This window comes from Pyxicephalus adspersus, chromosome Z, assembly GCF_032062135.1.
Source record: "Pyxicephalus adspersus chromosome Z, UCB_Pads_2.0, whole genome shotgun sequence".
In the NCBI taxonomy this organism is placed as follows: domain Eukaryota; kingdom Metazoa; phylum Chordata; class Amphibia; order Anura; family Pyxicephalidae; genus Pyxicephalus; species Pyxicephalus adspersus.
Genome location: NC_092871.1, coordinates 64,782,117 through 64,797,590, shown reverse-complemented (window position 1 = coordinate 64,797,590; position 15,474 = coordinate 64,782,117). Strand labels below are relative to the sequence as shown.

Below are 15,474 nucleotides of genomic sequence, written 5' to 3'. Positions count from 1 at the left end.
TAGACAAAATTATTATATTACACGCAGAATATGACTGACAAGTCCTCTTAGAAGTACTCTACTGTAAGTAATTTGATCCTAAACTTGGTTGCATAACACATTAAAGCTGTAAAACAAAACCCCACGCTGGTAAGAATAAAACAGAAACTTTTAATTTGTTATAATTTAGATGGAAAAGTGAAAGGATGCAAATGATTATCCTATATCAAAGGCTGACAGTCCCAACATGCTTAGGACACATTTTTTTGTATCTAACCTAAAATAAAGTGCAACAGTAGTTGGAAAACATTTAGGGTCTTTATCCCCAGCTGAAGATTTCATATGCTTCCAGCTAATCTTTATCCTCAGTCAGGTCCAGAGGGATAAACTGAGGAGATATTGGAACGCTCCCCTTATGATTACCTAATGTATATCTTCTATATTCTAATAAATCAATAAGAACACATTAATCTGGCTTACTGGTGGGAAGAATTGGATGTTAATGAGCAAGGAGAATAAGATAAACTTTAACATTACTCAATTTACCAGTACAAGAGCATGGTGACCCTCAGTTCTGGGTCATGTGAACAGAGGGCAGCTTTGCATTGTGAGCACCCACCATACACACCACTGCTGCTGCAGCTTCAAATCATATTATCCTGAACAAAAGCAGTACAGTTATGGATTTTTAGAGGGAATCAGTTTTTTTCTTACTAGGTTTTGCATATTTATTTGCTCCCTCCATTTTTAGACCAAAGCAGTTTTTTTTTTTAATTTACTGTATTACCTTTTCTCTTTATCCTGGCCATTTCAAGCAGTAGACCTTTCTTCATGAACCTTTTCTATGTACCATTATAATCAAAGAACTATTTTGTTACGCTTACTCACAATATACCTATTTACTGATAATGTATCAGTAATGTAGCAGGGAGCTGTAAGAGATCATATACTCATATTCAGCAAAAGGCCTCATTTACCAAAGTGTCTGAAAGAACATGGATACCCACAGTAAACAATTTGATTCACACGTTTTCTTCTGAAGAACGTTAAAAAATAAAAGGGCAATGCCAGCTGAGAGGTCACATACACATCTGCAGTACATACTTTAAAATACTGTAGATCAGCGGTCGCCAACCAGTAGTCCACAGCTTTGTCCCCTGTATAGACACAACCCACCCATTCTCCCATCGGAGGCGCAGACCTGCTTGCAACAAAAGTTGTGTCCACAGCACTGCGCTACTGTCCCCCCAGGATGTTTAGCAAGCAGGTCTGAGCCTGCGATGGGAGAGTGGGCAGGTTCATGCATCATGATGTCCCTCTGGGGGGAAGTTTCATCCCCTTTGAGTGACACGTAGCTCTCCGTGCATGCTCGGTCCGGATTTCGTGAGTTTAGTGGTCCGTGAGATCCGAAAGGTTTGCAACCACTGCTGTAGATAGCTATATTGAATTTCTTTTTGCCCAAGACATTTTGTATTTGGGATGGAAAGTTTTAGATATGGTAAGGCAAAAGAGAAGAAACATTTAAATCCAAAAAAAAGATTAGGATGAGGACACAGACACTTCTTTCCTGCATTTTAATAATTGAGGGCACATCCTTATTGTAACTACTTAGGCAAATTATAACAAAACTAACTCTATAGTGCAAAGAAAATAAACCTCTCCTACCCTGTTTCCCCGATGATAAGACACTGTCTTATTTTTTTTTGAAGGCCAAAATATGCTCTAGGGCTTATTTTCAGGGGGATGCCTTATTTACCCATGAAGAAGACTACAGTACACAGTCTTATTTTTCATTTTTACCTAAAAAGGGGGGGCTGTCTTATTTGATGGCCCTGCCTTATCATCGGGGAAACACGGTATATATATATTCTTAGTGGCTGGGAAAAATAAAGGCTAAAATATAGTATTTGGACCATACCTTCCTAATATACAGCAGCAAAACATTTGGGTTCATGTTTCAGCATCTTCATTAATGCCTCTAATTTGTTGCTTAGAATTATAAAGCAAAACTGGCACACAGGAAACCATTATTGTTATCAAGCCAGAACATAGAACATGGTTTGACTGAGAGGAAAAGGAAAACCAAGCCAAAAGTAATAAAGGACACTGAAACAGCAGCTCACCCATACAAACACCAGAAGTGTTCAGCTACAAGCCAAGCAATAATATTTTAGTCTATTAAAACCCAGAAGCCTGCCTGAGACATAAGAAAACTGGAGCTAGTATTTAATCAGACCTTAATAAATGAACCAAAAGTTAGGGCGTGTTTGTAAAGATGGGATTCTCAGATGTCCTTGTTTCCAGGACAAGACAAATTCTAATAGAGTGGTAGACGGTATCTTTATTTATGGGCTACATGTGCGTACAGACTGCACTACTGCTCAATCATGAGAATTCAGCTGATAGGAGGGTCAATCCTGTGAGACCCAAAGTAGGAAGAACAGATGCCAGTCTACATTTTCAGTAAAACCTAAATTCTTAACCATAGTGATTCCTGTGAGAATTTTCCTTGTTTAATTTTGGAATTAGCTTAGCTTTAATTTTAATCAACATATTTTCCATAATCTATTTGCATTTAATGTTAGGCAAGTAATTTACCTGTAAAATCATCCCTTGCGTAGACAAATGTTCCAAGACAGGTATTCGGTGTCCCAATTTTGGATGTTATATCAGTGGCCCCAGCAGAGCTGTGACACTATAGCGTTCCCATTCATTCCTCCCCCATTGCTACAATAAAATGTATGTAAGAAGGGGAGGGGCAGAGAATCTAGATTTAGGTATGTACTTAGGTAAGCGCTTGACACTAGTGCTAAATAGGATTATTCAGTTGAGCCAGCCACCTGATACCTGCAAACTTTAGGCCCCTCTGTGAACTTGTGCTCCCTCTGTGAAGTTCAAAGAGGACTTAGTGATTATGCAAGATGTCATTGCTGAACTTTTGGTCTCAGTTTTTTCAGTCATACACCTTAACAAGCATGCAGGTAACTGTTCGGCAACACCTGAACTGCATGCTCATTCTGGGTCAGTGAATAAAATAAATAGTAAAGAACCAGGCCAGGAATGGCAGCTTCTATAATCTTTCAGTGAAAGGTCTGCTCCTAGACCAACCAGCAAGGCTAGGGGCTGCTCATATGTAAGGGGAGGCCTTTCTTGCTATAACTTTGTCTGAAAGCTGTCAGGAAATAGAATGAAGGGTTCCTGAGGATTCCTGAAAAGCTCACTAGAGACAGTCGCAGAAAGGAAAAGAAAGCATGAGCTTTTATTTTACAACCTTGACAGTTTTTTTTCTAGGTACTTAAAGGAGCTAAAGCATTTTAAATTAACAAGTGTATAGTATGCTTGATTTGGCCTGGCTGCTAGTGCTCACAGTAAAGGTGCTTGGAAGCCAAGCCTGCTGATTCACAACTCGTGATTACTAGTGTTGGTGTTCAAATTCGGGTTGTCTTTATATTTGACCCAAAAATGGCTGTTCGAAGTCGGGTAGACCCGACCCGAAAAAAACGAGTTTTGACGGTAAAAAATTTGGATTGAAAAAAAGGAAAAAAATGTGTTAAAAAAATAAAAATAATTGGTACATTAATTTATTGAGTGTTTATGGTTTTTTTTTTACAGGTCATCCTACAATGACATGATATCTCTAACTCTTTAACACACTTTCCAGCACAGAAATATTATGCTACATTTTTCTTTTATCCACTGCGAGAAATAGTCCTTAATAGTCCCTAAAAATAACCCGAATTCTCCCACCATTGACTTCAATGGTGTTCGAATTCGGCATTTGATCACCCGAACAATATGTCACTATTCGATCGAATAGCTGTCAAATCGAATAGTGAGATATTCAACCAACACTAGTGATCACTGTAATTTAATAGTAGTCACCTAATCTGGCCACAGACAATAAAAAATCCCAGATTGGGGGGGATTTAGTATATCAGTTTTGCAGGCTCCTGCTACAAAATGGCTCTGGCTACTGGTAAAAAAAAAAAAAGGCTTGTTTTAAGAACCCTTTAAAACAGCATTCATCTAAACAAAAGAAAGAATGATCTTTAATCTCCCTAAAAAATTAAAGCAGCCTCAAAAGCCTCTTATAACCATACCTCATAGCTGATATAAGGCCAAACAGAAAGTTGTCAGGGCTTGACAAAATAGGCAGTCTGCAGCTTCACCTAAAAGACTGCAGACCATGAGGTTATGGACAAAACCTGCTGTAAAAAAAAAAAGAAAAAAAAGCAGGTTAGTGTGGTCGACTGCTGGACTCCAGGTGTGTCCGCTTCCCTGGCATCAGCACTGTTCCTGACTCCTCCTGTCCTGGGAAGGTCCTCTTGTGCGATCGTCCGTTTGCAGTGCCTCTCTGCCACTTACAGATGTCTTCATTCAGGATGTCTTGTATATGCTGCACTATCAGGTTTATGGCAACTGTAGGAAAAAAAAAAAAAAGAAAAAAAAGATACCTCCAGAAATCTAAATCCTGCATCATATATTTTTCACAACCACAATTTATAGATTTGCTAGTAATCATACATTTTATAGGTAAGCCTCATACAGTACTTTTATATCTGATACACAGTTCTGCTGCTATTAGTGAGCCAGAAGCTCACCATTTATTTAAGGCTGTAATGAGAAAAGGGTAAAGGAGTCCAATAATGCCAGGCTCCATAATTATCGCAGGATAGGCATCTTAACAAGCTTTGAGGTAATTGTCCCCCTTATCTCTCCCAGTTAAAGCTGACCTATACCAAGAGATTATAAAATATACCATTTCCTAACTCATGCCAATTACCTGGATGTATGTGGCATCAGTAGTTTTTTCCGTCACATGCCTGGAAAGGGCTTGTAGCCAACCAAAGAAAAAGTGATGAAATCAGCTGAACACCTGAGCTGTATATTAGTTCTGGGTCATCTATTCAGAAAGTATCTTAACAGCAACCAGGGACATAAAATTTGTTTTTAGAACCAGGTCAGCAATGGGTTTTTACAAAATCTCATAATTTAGATCTGCTTTAAGGACTTAGCTGGGCCAGGCTAAATCATCAATAGTGTATTTTTAACAATAGGGGAGCAGGATTGCTCAAATTATTATGCAAAAATGTGTAGCTTTTTGCCTAAATACCTAAGGAGGAGAAAGCATTATTAATAATTTTAATACAAATAATGAATAAATAATTTAATTAATTATTACATATTTTTATTTAAAGTTTCTTGAGAAAAACTTTTATGGTAAAAATATGGTGGTATATTTAATTTTATAATAAATGTATTGATTTATGAATAATTAGGGGGTCTAATTTTTTATTGTGTAGTTTAGTTGCAAAAGTGTGAAGTTTGAATGCAAAAGTGTGAAGTAAAATAAGAAACCCTGTAATATGCTAATGTAATTTCCACGTTGATTGAAGGAAGGCAACATACCCGCCATTTAAACACAGAACTACTAGCTAGGAAGCTGATGCTTTACTGTATTGACCAGTTTAAACAAGACAAAAAAATGAAAACAAGGTTTTATTTATTGTTTTTATCAAGTGGCTATAAAATGGTAGCATAGCATGCATAAAAACCAGGAACAGGGACTTCCGGGGCAGGAGTCACCAGCAGTCCCGGGTTTCATCTGCTTCACACTGCACCAGCTTTTCTAAGAAATCTGCGGGCTTTGATACAGCAGGACAACACTATCTTTTACCAGAGACTGTGGGGAGATACGCGGTGCTGCTGCCAGCTGCTCAGAGAGATGTAGAGGAAAGTTGAGCCAGGAGCCCTCTGGCGGGATTGAAGCTCCACAAGGGAAATAGCGGCCATATTTTTCATGAGGCACCCATACCATTGAGTAGGAAATCTACCCCTGCTATCAGGATTTATTGCTTCTTATCGTATAACATAGAGCACATCCACCTGATATATCATCCTGGGATCTGTAAAAACTTCTTTGGGACTGTTTTCTGTTGGCCAGCAATCGCTTTCCTAGCCAGACGCCATTTTTACCAGCTGCCACGTGGCTTCTCCATCCTAAGCCATCCTCATAAGCCATTAACATCAGACCTGGGAAAAACCTATTATGCTCTTCTCTATAAGAAAAGAGTCCCAAGGATCATCATATTGAGGAATTTTTGCAGTGACTTGCATATTAAAACCACCCTAGGGGCACTTAATACTCAGAAGATACAAGGCAGCCATCTTGCACACATGGCACATTTCCACTATCTTTTAATACATTTCTTGAGTGCCTGATACCCTGAATTTTAAGCTACGTACACACTTCCAATTATTATCGTTGGAAAACGAACAACGAACGTTCATGCACGATATATACGAACGATCGTATAGCACCGATCCTGCACATAGAGTTAACGACACGATCGTTCGTAGATATTGTACACACAATAGATACGATCGCTTGAGCGATAGAGGAACTATGTGCACGACAGGAAAGTGAACGGACATTCGTTCATCACGCATGCTCTGAACATGGACGATCAACGAACGACCGTACACACGAACGATGTTCAACGATCGTCGTCCAATCCGATCCGTCAGTCCGGTCGTTCGTTTCCAGCGACTTTCCTCGTTCGTCGGCGTCGTTGGTTACTTTTTTACGAACGATTTTTTGCCCAATCGATCGTTCGTCGTTCGATTGGAACGACAAAAATTGGAAGTGTGTACGCACCTTTAGTCCTTAGATATAATTGCAGCAACTAAGCCTTACAGTATATATACTACTACTACTACTATTATAAAATACTAGCTGGGATCCTATTTCTTAATTGCCTACCTCATTTGTGCAACTCATCAGGATTTGAAGGGAATCTCTTGGTACCACAGTACAGAATCTTTAGCAACTTTACAACTTAGGCTGCAAAAAAAAAAAAAGTCTACCTTTGGAAACATCTGTTTTAAACTTCTCAACCAGCTCATACATAATTACTTTCTCAAAAGTTTGGATATTGCATACAACATCCACTTAGTGTAAACTATTGGATAAACAATTTTACTCAGCCTGATCATATTGCTTTTGTGGCAGGATCAAGTGACTGACCTTTGAGTTAATACTTCTGTCTCCTCAAATCTGTACTTCTATAAACCCTGACTCATCTACTTAGCATCTGTAGCCAGCAGCAATCATAATGTAAACAGAGAGGAGAGAGCTCCTATTTTACTTGAGCTCATAATTTTGTAAGATTTACAGTTGGGTCAATGGATATTTTAACAAAGACAGCGAGTGTTTTATGCCATGCTCCCCTTATCACTGGCCTTACTTTAGTAGGCAATACAACATACCTGAAATGAGGATTTAAATCTTCAACTGTACTTACCTGCACCTCTCTTTAGTGCTTACCAACAACTTGCGAGTTTTACTACTTTATGCCTATTCCTATTATCGACATTCTGGATAATACTACAAAATATCATTTCTGCATTTTTTGCATACCAATTGTGTTCTGATAGAGGACCATACCCTGAGAGTTATGCTCCAACTCCACATAGTGGACATTACAATACAAGTCTGCCCTAACGTATTTTTGTATAACTCAAGAAGACATCAGTATGTGCAGTTGATTCCGTGGGAATTGAGGCTCCACCACTGCTGGGCTTTACATATGGGTGTATAAGCAAATATAAAAACGGAGAGACTTAAATTTTTCTAACCCCCTCCCACCACATCTTCCATCAAAACTCCAGGAACCTGACATATCTGTCCTGGACAAGTAAAACCCAATAGCCAATCCTCCCAAAAACGGGAGATAGGGAACTTTTTTGCTCGCTCCAAAACCCCTGACCCTAGTGGGAGTGGCCCTAACACCAGGTTTAACACTGCACAAAGCACCATGTCTGGTTTAGAACCACCTGACTTTACACAAGAAGACTCTGTTTCTAACTTTCCTTGCCTGCTGGGTGAAGACAAGGAACCTTCATGTCATCCATGCCCTCCACAAACTTCCATGGACTCCTCAGATGTATGGGACAGGGATGCGTACTTAAGATCTCTACCTACCAAAGCAGATTTTGAATCATTCCTTATACACATCCAAAACTCTTTCTGCTCTGAACTAGCCACACTTGAATCCAATCTTGGCTCTAGAATAGAGGAGGTGGAAAGAACAATGGAAGATCTTCATACCCACATACAAAACCACACTCACACCCTTAACGAGCATTCTGTATTGCTTCAACAACTCCTATACCAACAGGATGACTTGGAGAACCGGACCTGCCGTAACAACATACGGATTAGAGGGTTTCCAGAATCAGTTGAACAAAAAGACCTCCATGCAGCTGCAACCTCTCTGTTCAAAGAGCTTCTTCAAAAGACAAGGGACAATGTCACAGAAATTGATCGTATTCACTGCACTCCCGGCCCAAAAAGCCAAGACCCAGATAGACCTAGAGACGTGATTTGTCAAGTTCACTCCTACTACCTTAAAAAACTCATCATGCAGGAGGCCAGATCACAGGAATAATTTACCTTTAATAATCGCCCTATAATGTTCTTGACTGACGCAACTCTTTAGCTCTCCACCGAGCATTAAAGCCACTGTTACATATGCTGAAAGACAACAATATCAAGTACAGATGGGGCTTCCCATTTTAACTATATGCACACAGAGGCAGCAAGTCCACCACCTTTCATTAACTGGGAGACTTAGCTACTTTTCTGGCAACATTTGAATTGTCCCAAGTTAACCTTCCGAATTTGCCTACACTTCCCACGCCTTTGGTTCCTCCAGCGAACTCTGAATGGCAGCAAGTACAGAAGAAGACTAACAGAGACCAGATGCAATGTTCTTCACAAGCTCCAACGTGACCATGGACTAGACTATTGAGGGCTTTATCATACCCCTGGTGTAAATGGACTGGCTCTTCCCTTCTACAGAAGGGCTGGGTCGGTGACCCAGTGAGGTATTCTTGTATTAGTCTATATATTTGACGCTGTTTTGAAAATTTGAAATATGTTGGCAATGATTTTAGGTTAGAAAAACGATTTGTTTTAAAGAAGCTGATTTAGGTTTTTACTCTCCCCTGTACAGCTAGCATTAGCCTTTTCACCCAATGCTTACATTTGCACATAATTATAGGCCCGGCCTGGGTGGTGGGAGTCTTGCCCGGACCAATTGAGCTACCCCTTCCAAGGGAATTTGCCCAGTTGATCTGCGCTTCCTGGTATTGTTTACTTTATATTGATTGTTTATACATTTTTCTAATTCTCTGTCCTATTATACTGTTTTATTCCCTTGTTCCTCCCCCATTTCACATTCCCCTAAGCCTTTACCCCCTGTTCCTGGGAGTATCTAAATCATTAGTGTCCCTTGAAAACTTTTAAATATTCCCCACGATGGGCCAAGTCACAAGTAGTTACACAAGTAACGTTAAAGTGTTGATACTCCTGAAATGTGCTCCACAATACTGGCTGAACTATACAGATTCAAAACACAAATAGCCTTCATACAGGAAACTCATTTTCACAATGATAGGATTCCGAAGATAAGTAACAAGGGGTACCCCATAGTATATCATAGCTGCACTGATTCATCTAAATCCAAAGGGGTTATTATCCTGTTGGCCTCCTCTGTTACATGGCATTTTAAGGACCAACTGGAGCTGTCAGGAAGGTAGGTTCCTGTTTGTTAAAGGGAATTTAGAAGGCTCTAAAGTAACATTGGCATCCATTTATCTTCCTAACACCGGTCAGGCCTCATTTTTAAACAAGACCCTCAAGAAAGTAGAAAAGTGTCAAGTGTCATCCTGATTTTAGGAGGGGACTTTAATTTCACTCCAGACTGGACTCTGGACACCTTCCGCAGCGGTCACAACCACTCTCCGCCTCGTAACAATAGTCAAATTTTGAAAGCCCTATCTCAACATAGACTACTTGATGATATTTGAGGAATTCTACATCCTCAGGATAGAGATTACACATTCTTTTCTTCCCCCCATAGCTCATATTTGAGCATTGACCACTTTTGGCTCCCACATTCTGAGTTACACAGGATACAGTCTTCTTCTATTGGCTCGATAACTTTATCAGACCATGCTCTGGTATCCATTTCTATAAAGCTATCTTATCACCGCCCTAAATCCTGGAACTGGAGACTAAACGAATCCCTCCTCCAAGATGCAGCAGTCTTAGCAGATATTAATACTGAGCTATCGCATTATTTCCAGACCAACACTAACCCTGAAAGCAATCCTCTCTTACTCTGGGAGGCTCATAAAGCAGTAATACATGGTATATTCATTAAACATGGGACTAGACTCAAAAGGGAATGCCAGAGGGAGATAGGGGACATCCTCAACCGAATTGTAATCCTACAATCTTATCACAAATCTTCCCTAGAACTCCGAGTTCTCCGTGAGAAACTTTCACTACTTTGTCTTTACAGGGCTAAGTTTGCCCTTGCTAAATGCAAGAGAATGTTTTACGAACACGGCGACAAGTGGACGCATACTAGCCAATGCTCTCTGTGTTCAAAAAACTAGCTCGTTTAACCCCTTTCTCACGGACAACTGGAGACTAAAAATTTACCATACTAAAGATAAAGCAGAATCTTTTCGCCAATATTATTTGACATTATATAACATTTCAAGACCGTCTTCCCTTTCAGCGACGGGAGAGAGGGTGCAAGCGATCCGAAAATATCTCTTAGAATGCAAAATGCCCTCTCTTTCTGCATCCAAGAGGGAGATGCTAGAAGCGCCTATTTCAGTGGAGGAACTTAGTGCAGCCATAAAAGACCCTCCCACCGGTAAAACTCCCGGGCCAGATGGCCTGCCTTTATCATAATAAAAAACTTTTCAGGTTCCTTTAGTGTCTCACTTTCTTGCAGCATACAATCATTATACTGAAGGGGGTCGGTTCACTCTGGACTCCCTACGGGCCACCATCACGGTCATACCCAAAGAAGGTTAGGATCCCTCTTCATGTGCAAGTTATCACCCCATCTCCCTCCTTAATCAGGACCTCAAACTCTTTACAAAAATTCTTGCTTCCAGACTGATTAAGGTCATGCATAATCTTATCCATTTCGATCAAGTTGGTTTTATGCCCGGTAGGGAGGCCAGAGACAACACGACCAGAGTACTAAATTGGATATATCAAGCTACATCCAAATACATTCCGCTCATGTTATTGTCCACAGATGCTGAAAAGGCCTTTGATCGGGTAGATTGGCTTTACATGTATAATACCCTCAATGGATAGGACCCACTGTCCATTTTTAATGGCACGAGACAGGACTGTCCCTTATCCCCCTTAATTTTTATTTTGTCCCTGGAGCCACTCCTACGTACAATCCACGCCGCCTCTGCTATCGCGGGCTTAGACATGGGGTGTTCGGTCCAGAAAGTGGCGGCTTATTCCGATGACTTACTATTTGCCATAACCAACCCCATCATCTCCTTGCCCAATATCATGACAAGCCTGACTGAATTTAACTCCATGTCAAATTTCAAAATAATTACTCCAATCAGCAGCCTTAGATAGAACGCTCTCAAACACAGTCCGCTCCCATCTTCAACAATCATTCGCTTTTCCCTGGGAACCTCATGCAATTACATATTTAGGCACGAAAATTCCCAAAACGTTCTCTGAAATATATGAACAGAATTATCTCCCATGACTTTCCACGGTGAATAGTGAGAAAAATGGGACAAACTGACTTTCTCCTGGCTAGGGCGCATTAATATTATCAAAATGAACATTGTCCCTCGATTTTTATACCTCTTTCAAACACTGCCCATTAAAGTTCCTTGGTCCTTCTTTAGAACTCTCACTTCTAAACTTTTTCGCTATATATGGCAAAATAAAGATTCGAGACTGTGCAGATCTCTGCTTATGAGACCCAAATTAGAAGGGGGTTTGGGAATCCCAAACATGTCTAATTACTATCTATCGGCCCACCTGATACATGTACTGGATTGGTGTCGAAATGAGGGTTCCAAACAATGGCTCTCAATCGAACAAACTTTTTGCCCAACACCCTTAAGCCTCTTCCCTTGGCTGTCAGTATCGTCTCTCCCAGGAATTAAATCTCATCCCACGTTAGATAACACATGGGAATTGACTGTATGGAACTTTCACCGTTTACACTTCTCGCCTTCCCCATCGCCTCTTTTTCCAGTTTTGGGCAACCTGTCTTTCCCCCCTGGGTTGGAGGACGGGATGTTCAAAGAATTGCTTTCTTCTGGTATTTGCAGAGCACTACACTTTGTCAGATTTAGCAGATGAGCCAGTCCAGAAGAGTTAAGAGAGGGTTCGGGTGAGTTTCAACTAGATCTCCCACTTTGTCTACTCTCTGCTCGGCCCCATCTTACTGCAGACCCCTTACACCCTTTGATTGATTATAGGATGCATAGGGCAGGGTGGTATCAGGCATGCTCTATCTATTGTTTATACGCTTTTACAAACTCCACCCCCCGACTACACACCTACATTTCTTAGGTCATGAGAGATTGAATTGGGATTATCGCTCTCTATGGAACAAAAACAACGTATCTTATTTGGACCCATAAAGCATCCATTGCTAGCAGATACCAAGAAATTTGTTTCAAGGTGGATTCACGGTGGTACTGTACCCCAGAGAGGCTACATCACATCTTTCCAGATGTATCAGACCACTGCTGGAGGTGTCAGACAGAGAAAGGCTCACTCCTACATATACATATATGAAATAGTCCCCTACATAGAAATTTTTGGGTTACCGTTCGCTCCATAGTTCAGCAAATGTCGGACCAGGATATTCCCGATGACTCGGCTTTTTTCCTTTTACAACACAACTCATTTTCGCAAAAGGCATATAAAAGTTCAGTTATCAGACACCTTATCATGGCTGCTATTTCCTGTATAGCCACCTGCAGGCAGAACCCTGATCCACCTACAATTTGTTCATGGCTCTGAAGAGTCAATGAGATCCACCACATGGAGGATCTCACATCCTCTATTCGAGGCACTGGCAGGAAGGTGGCCAATACATGGTATTATTGGTCACAGTTCATGACATTTTAACGACTACCAGAATCTTTTTGCTCTCACGTAAATATTTTTTTGTCCTATCTGGCCCACTTTTTAAGTACCCCTCTTGTTTACTAGGCGTTGGTTGGCCTAGACGATACAGAAACCCTATAGGAGCAACCCTCCCATTTTACTAACCTTTACCCCTACCATCTCCATACTGCCCTAGCCCCCCCTAAGCCCCACCCACCCTCTTGTCTTTTTTTTCTTACCTGCTTGTTTCCTAGCACTTTTGTATACCGACTCTTTTCGGTTTGTTGAACCACGTTTGTACTGACTTGTTTGGAATACTATATTTATGGATGTCATGTCTGTTTTTTATTTTGCTTAATTTAATCTTTAAAATATCCATGTTTTCCCCCTCCCTGTTTTTTTTCTGTACCCAATTGAAAGTTTTAAATACAGAATGTTTAAAAAAAAAAAAAAAAAAAACAGGAACTTTACGAGTTTAAAAACATGAACCACATTCTTTGGTAGTTTTAAAACAAAAACAAAGCTTAACTACATGAACAAAAACAAAAGCTGGAAAACCTACAACAGTTTATATATTAAACTTGAAATATAGTTGTACAGTAGAATAGCTGTTAACTGCAATCCAAAACTAACTCAATGTAGTGTTGTTCTAAGAAACAGAATTGCTTTTGCCAAATCCTTTCATAGGAGCTCTTAAATCTGACTTGATTCATTTTAGAGCTGAAAATAGTCTTTCAACACTGACATGGGTGGGTGGCATTGCTATTACGGTTCCAGCCACATCACTAATATTCTTGGGATAAACAAGGATGGCTTCTTCTACAGTCAGTTTCGAAGAGCGATCATACTTTTCTACTTCTTTTAATTCTTTAAAAAAACTCCAGCTGGAATCTCTTTATTTGGACATTTTCTGATCGTTTATCTTTCACGCATATTTGACGCCACTTTACTGGTAAAAGTTCTATTTTGTCCAAGTAGGGACCAAAGTCTAATTCTTTATTTAAAATGGATGATCCTGAGTTACAGGTGCTTAAAGCTTCATCCAGTGGTGGTGTTTCAGGCAGTAATCCCTTCATGTGAACTGCTACATCATAGAGGGCCTTTTTTGCAGTATCAGTCTAGTCATCGCTCAGCAAAATTCGGCTCATTGGATCAACATAAATAGCAGCTAACAAGGTTTGATTATACAGTAAGAGATGCTCTCTTTTCTTCATTGAAGATGCAATGCCATCAGCTATTAACCCCCCACTTTTGTTCAGGCTGTTGCCCTGATTCATCAATGAAATGCGCGTATGCTCCGGTCAGCAAAATCTATTAGCACAAGTCGGGCCCGAGTTCTAGTGAACTCGCCTCCCGGTTTCCTGCAAATATTCCAATTAAGGCGATTCATTTTCAGCTGCGCAATTCAGAAGGAGATGTTAACCTCAATGGTGAGGTGATAGCAATTGACTAGAGCACACCTGTACCCTGTTCTGTGCGCATCTCCAGTCCATTTTACAAGTCTGTTTGAATCTTTAATGCTTAATGTTGTTTGTGTAAGTGCTACTTTTTTATGTTACATTCTATTCAGTCACAAACTTGCTTCATTTATAGTTACATTTGTTGCACTTCTTGTTACTTTTTTTTTTTTTTTGGCTGCAAATTAATTTCTATCAAGCTGGATCAAGTGGCACTTTCAAATATGTCATCACACAATAGTATGAGTGTAAAAAAATATGTGAACAAACATTTGTGACCTGATAAAAATTTCATTCTAGTTACATTGGAGAAATCAAATATTTTAGTAAAGGATTATAGACAAACATATTATAATACATATATTAAGGAACATTTAGTGATTTCACTTGTGTATGTCAAAATACATTTAAATGTATACAAATACATATGCATTTTCCCAACAGGAAAGAAATAAGTCATTTTAAAATATGCTTTTTTCTTAGCGCATTTAGATGTTTTAAACATTTGAACAGCACAAACATTTTTTTTTTTTTAGGGCTAAGGGTAATATGCGTGCCATTGGAAAGAATGCTTTTTTATAGGGGAACAGTGACTTTTAATGCAAGCTTGCAGCGAGATCATTTCTGTTACTTACTTCCGCGCGAATACACCAGCGCCTGAAATTTAGATCAGATTTTGGATCGCATATACGAATGCGAGCCTCCGATTTTGAAACAGGGCTCTTTCATTTCAAGAAGAATTTTTCCAGGTGGTAAATCTTCAGATTGCAAACTCTTGGTGACAGTAAAAGGGTTAGAAAGTATATTTTCCAGTGCTTCTACCTTTATCCACTGGGTTTCAGTAAATAAAACATTTTTATTGTTCCCCAGCGTGTTGTTTAATCCGAAATGGCTCCTTTTCCTGCACGTCTTTTCAAAATGGCATCTATTTTAGGGACCCTGGCTGCAATACTTGCCTCAATTTGCCAATTAGAGTAGCTGCATGACGATCTTTCAATCCATCTCCTACTGCAAGTTGCAGAGTATGAGCAGCACAACGCATATGTTGAATAGTAGTACGCTTAGATG

The 15,474-nt window shown here is 39.8% G+C and overlaps 1 protein-coding gene across 3 annotated transcripts in view; it reads right to left on the bottom strand.

Annotated features, from left to right (window-relative positions):
• Positions 1 to 3,212: 3,212 nt before the first annotated feature.
• The window catches only part of UCK1 (uridine-cytidine kinase 1), a 114,577-nt gene continuing 102,315 nt past the window's right edge, over positions 3,213 to 15,474 (bottom strand). For all 3 annotated transcript variants that reach the window (XM_072430050.1, XM_072430049.1, XM_072430051.1), the window contains one exon: positions 3,213 to 4,398. In XM_072430050.1, the coding sequence (XP_072286151.1) occupies positions 4,217 to 4,398 (182 nt within the window). In that variant the 3' untranslated portion in view covers positions 3,213 to 4,216. The remainder of the gene's footprint in view (positions 4,399 to 15,474) is intronic.